The 1690-nt window shown below is 58.1% G+C and overlaps 1 protein-coding gene across 2 annotated transcripts in view; it reads right to left on the bottom strand.

Annotated features, from left to right (window-relative positions):
- LOC102770085 (calpain-8) overlaps positions 1 to 1690 on the bottom strand; it is a 25507-nt gene that overhangs the window by 15705 nt on the left and 8112 nt on the right. For both annotated transcript variants that reach the window (XM_015562364.1, XM_015562365.1), the window contains exons 3-4: positions 989 to 1107; positions 156 to 289 (exon numbers count right to left, since the gene is read on the bottom strand). In XM_015562364.1, coding sequence (XP_015417850.1) covers positions 156 to 289; positions 989 to 1107 — 253 coding nt within the window. The remainder of the gene's footprint in view (positions 1 to 155; positions 290 to 988; positions 1108 to 1690) is intronic.

Here is a 1690-nt window from a genome sequence, read left to right as displayed (position 1 = left end):
CGGGCCAACCCCCAGCCCGAGTGTCTGTCTCTCTCCGTCACTGAGGGTCCAGCCCATGGGGGACCAGGTGCCAGGGAAGACTTGGATGTGACGCCTTGAGTTTGGGGGCGCGGGGGCAGGTGAGAGGGTCTCCTAGCGCCTCCCCCCCCACATACTTGGCGTAGGCCTTCTCCAGCAGCGCGCTCCAGAACTCGCTGCCCTCGCCGGAGCGCAGGAAGAGCAGCTGCCCGTCCCGCGTGGGCAGCCTGTCGTCCACCACCACCTGCACCCACTCGCCGCGCTGCCAGAACTGCGGGGGGAACACGGCGCCGCTCAGGGGGACCCCGGAGGAGCCTCTGGGAGGCTCAGTGCTCAGGTCTCGGGCCTTTAGTGGACTCCAAGCTCCTAAAGAGCAGGATTGGGGTCTCACTCATCCATAAACATAGGACAGTGATGGCGAACCTATGACACGCGTGTCAGAGGTGACACACGAACTCATTTTTTTGGTTGATTTTTCTTTGTTCAATGGCATTTAAATACATAAAATAAATATTAAAACTATAAGTCTTTGTTTTACTATGGTGGCAAAGATCAAAAAATGTCTATATGTGACACGGCACCAGAGTTCAGTTAGGGTTTTTCAAAATGCAGACACGCCGAGCTCAAAAGGTGCGCCATCACTGACATAGGAGATGTTCAAGGAGTCGGGAAGCATCGAGCCCCGTGTCTGCATCTGTGGTGACCCTGTGTGACTCGGACCCATGTCTCCTGACACTCCCACCCCCCCACCCCCGCCCCTGCACTTTCCTCAAGGCCCTGAGGCCTGGGGGAGGCGGTGGGAGTGGATGTGTAGGTGACCAGATGGATCGCAAGCTCCAGGGTGTGTCAGAGCCACCTGGAGGGGCCATGAAAACATGGGCCCCGGGACCCGACCCCAGAGCTTCCGATTCCGTGGATCTGGGCGGGACCATGGAAAGGAGCGTCGAGGGCAGCGAGCAACGCGCAGGACCTGGAAACGGAAGATGCCCGCGTAGCTCTCCTGGAAGCTCTGGTCCCTGGGCACCACCCGGTGAAGCAGCTCTTCATTCAAGGTGAGGGACGCGATGGCCGCCAGGAGCCAGCAGTCGCCTGCACCGGATCATGGGGGAACACACTGGTCAGGCCAGGCCGGCAGGGTCCCGCCTTCTCTCCCTTCCACGTCCGACTCTCTCCTTCCCCCCACGTCTCAAGATCACGGGCTGCACCGTCAGCTCCTGCTGCCGCGCTGGGAGTCGTGTACGCAGATAGAAACGTCTCTGGTCCTCCCGATCGATCGCCCCTGCGTGCTGACCATTGCACATCTCAGAGCGCTCGGCCCGTGGGAAGCCATGGAAAGAACAAAAGCCAAAATGTCTTTTGGGGACTGAAAGGTCCCAGGCTTGATTCCTGGTTAGGGCACATGCCTGGGTTGCGGGCTCGACCCCCAGTATGGGGCATGCAGGAGGCAGCAGATCAATGATTCTGTCCCATCATTGGTGTTTCTCTCTCTCCTCTCCCTGCCTCTATGAAATCAATATATATATATATTTTTTTTTTTAAATGTCTTGTTTGGCCCTAACCAGTCTGGCTCAGTGGATAGAGCATCAGCCTGCGGACTGAAGGGTCCCAGGTTCGATTCCAGTCAAGGGCATATACCTTGGTTGCGGGCACATCCCCAGGAGGTGTGCAGGAG

This window comes from Myotis davidii, unplaced genomic scaffold (genome assembly GCF_000327345.1).
Source record: "Myotis davidii unplaced genomic scaffold, ASM32734v1 scaffold174, whole genome shotgun sequence".
Classification (NCBI taxonomy): domain Eukaryota; kingdom Metazoa; phylum Chordata; class Mammalia; order Chiroptera; family Vespertilionidae; genus Myotis; species Myotis davidii.
The sequence above is the reverse complement of the archived record's forward strand: the minus strand, read 5'-3'. Positions and strand labels throughout refer to the sequence as shown.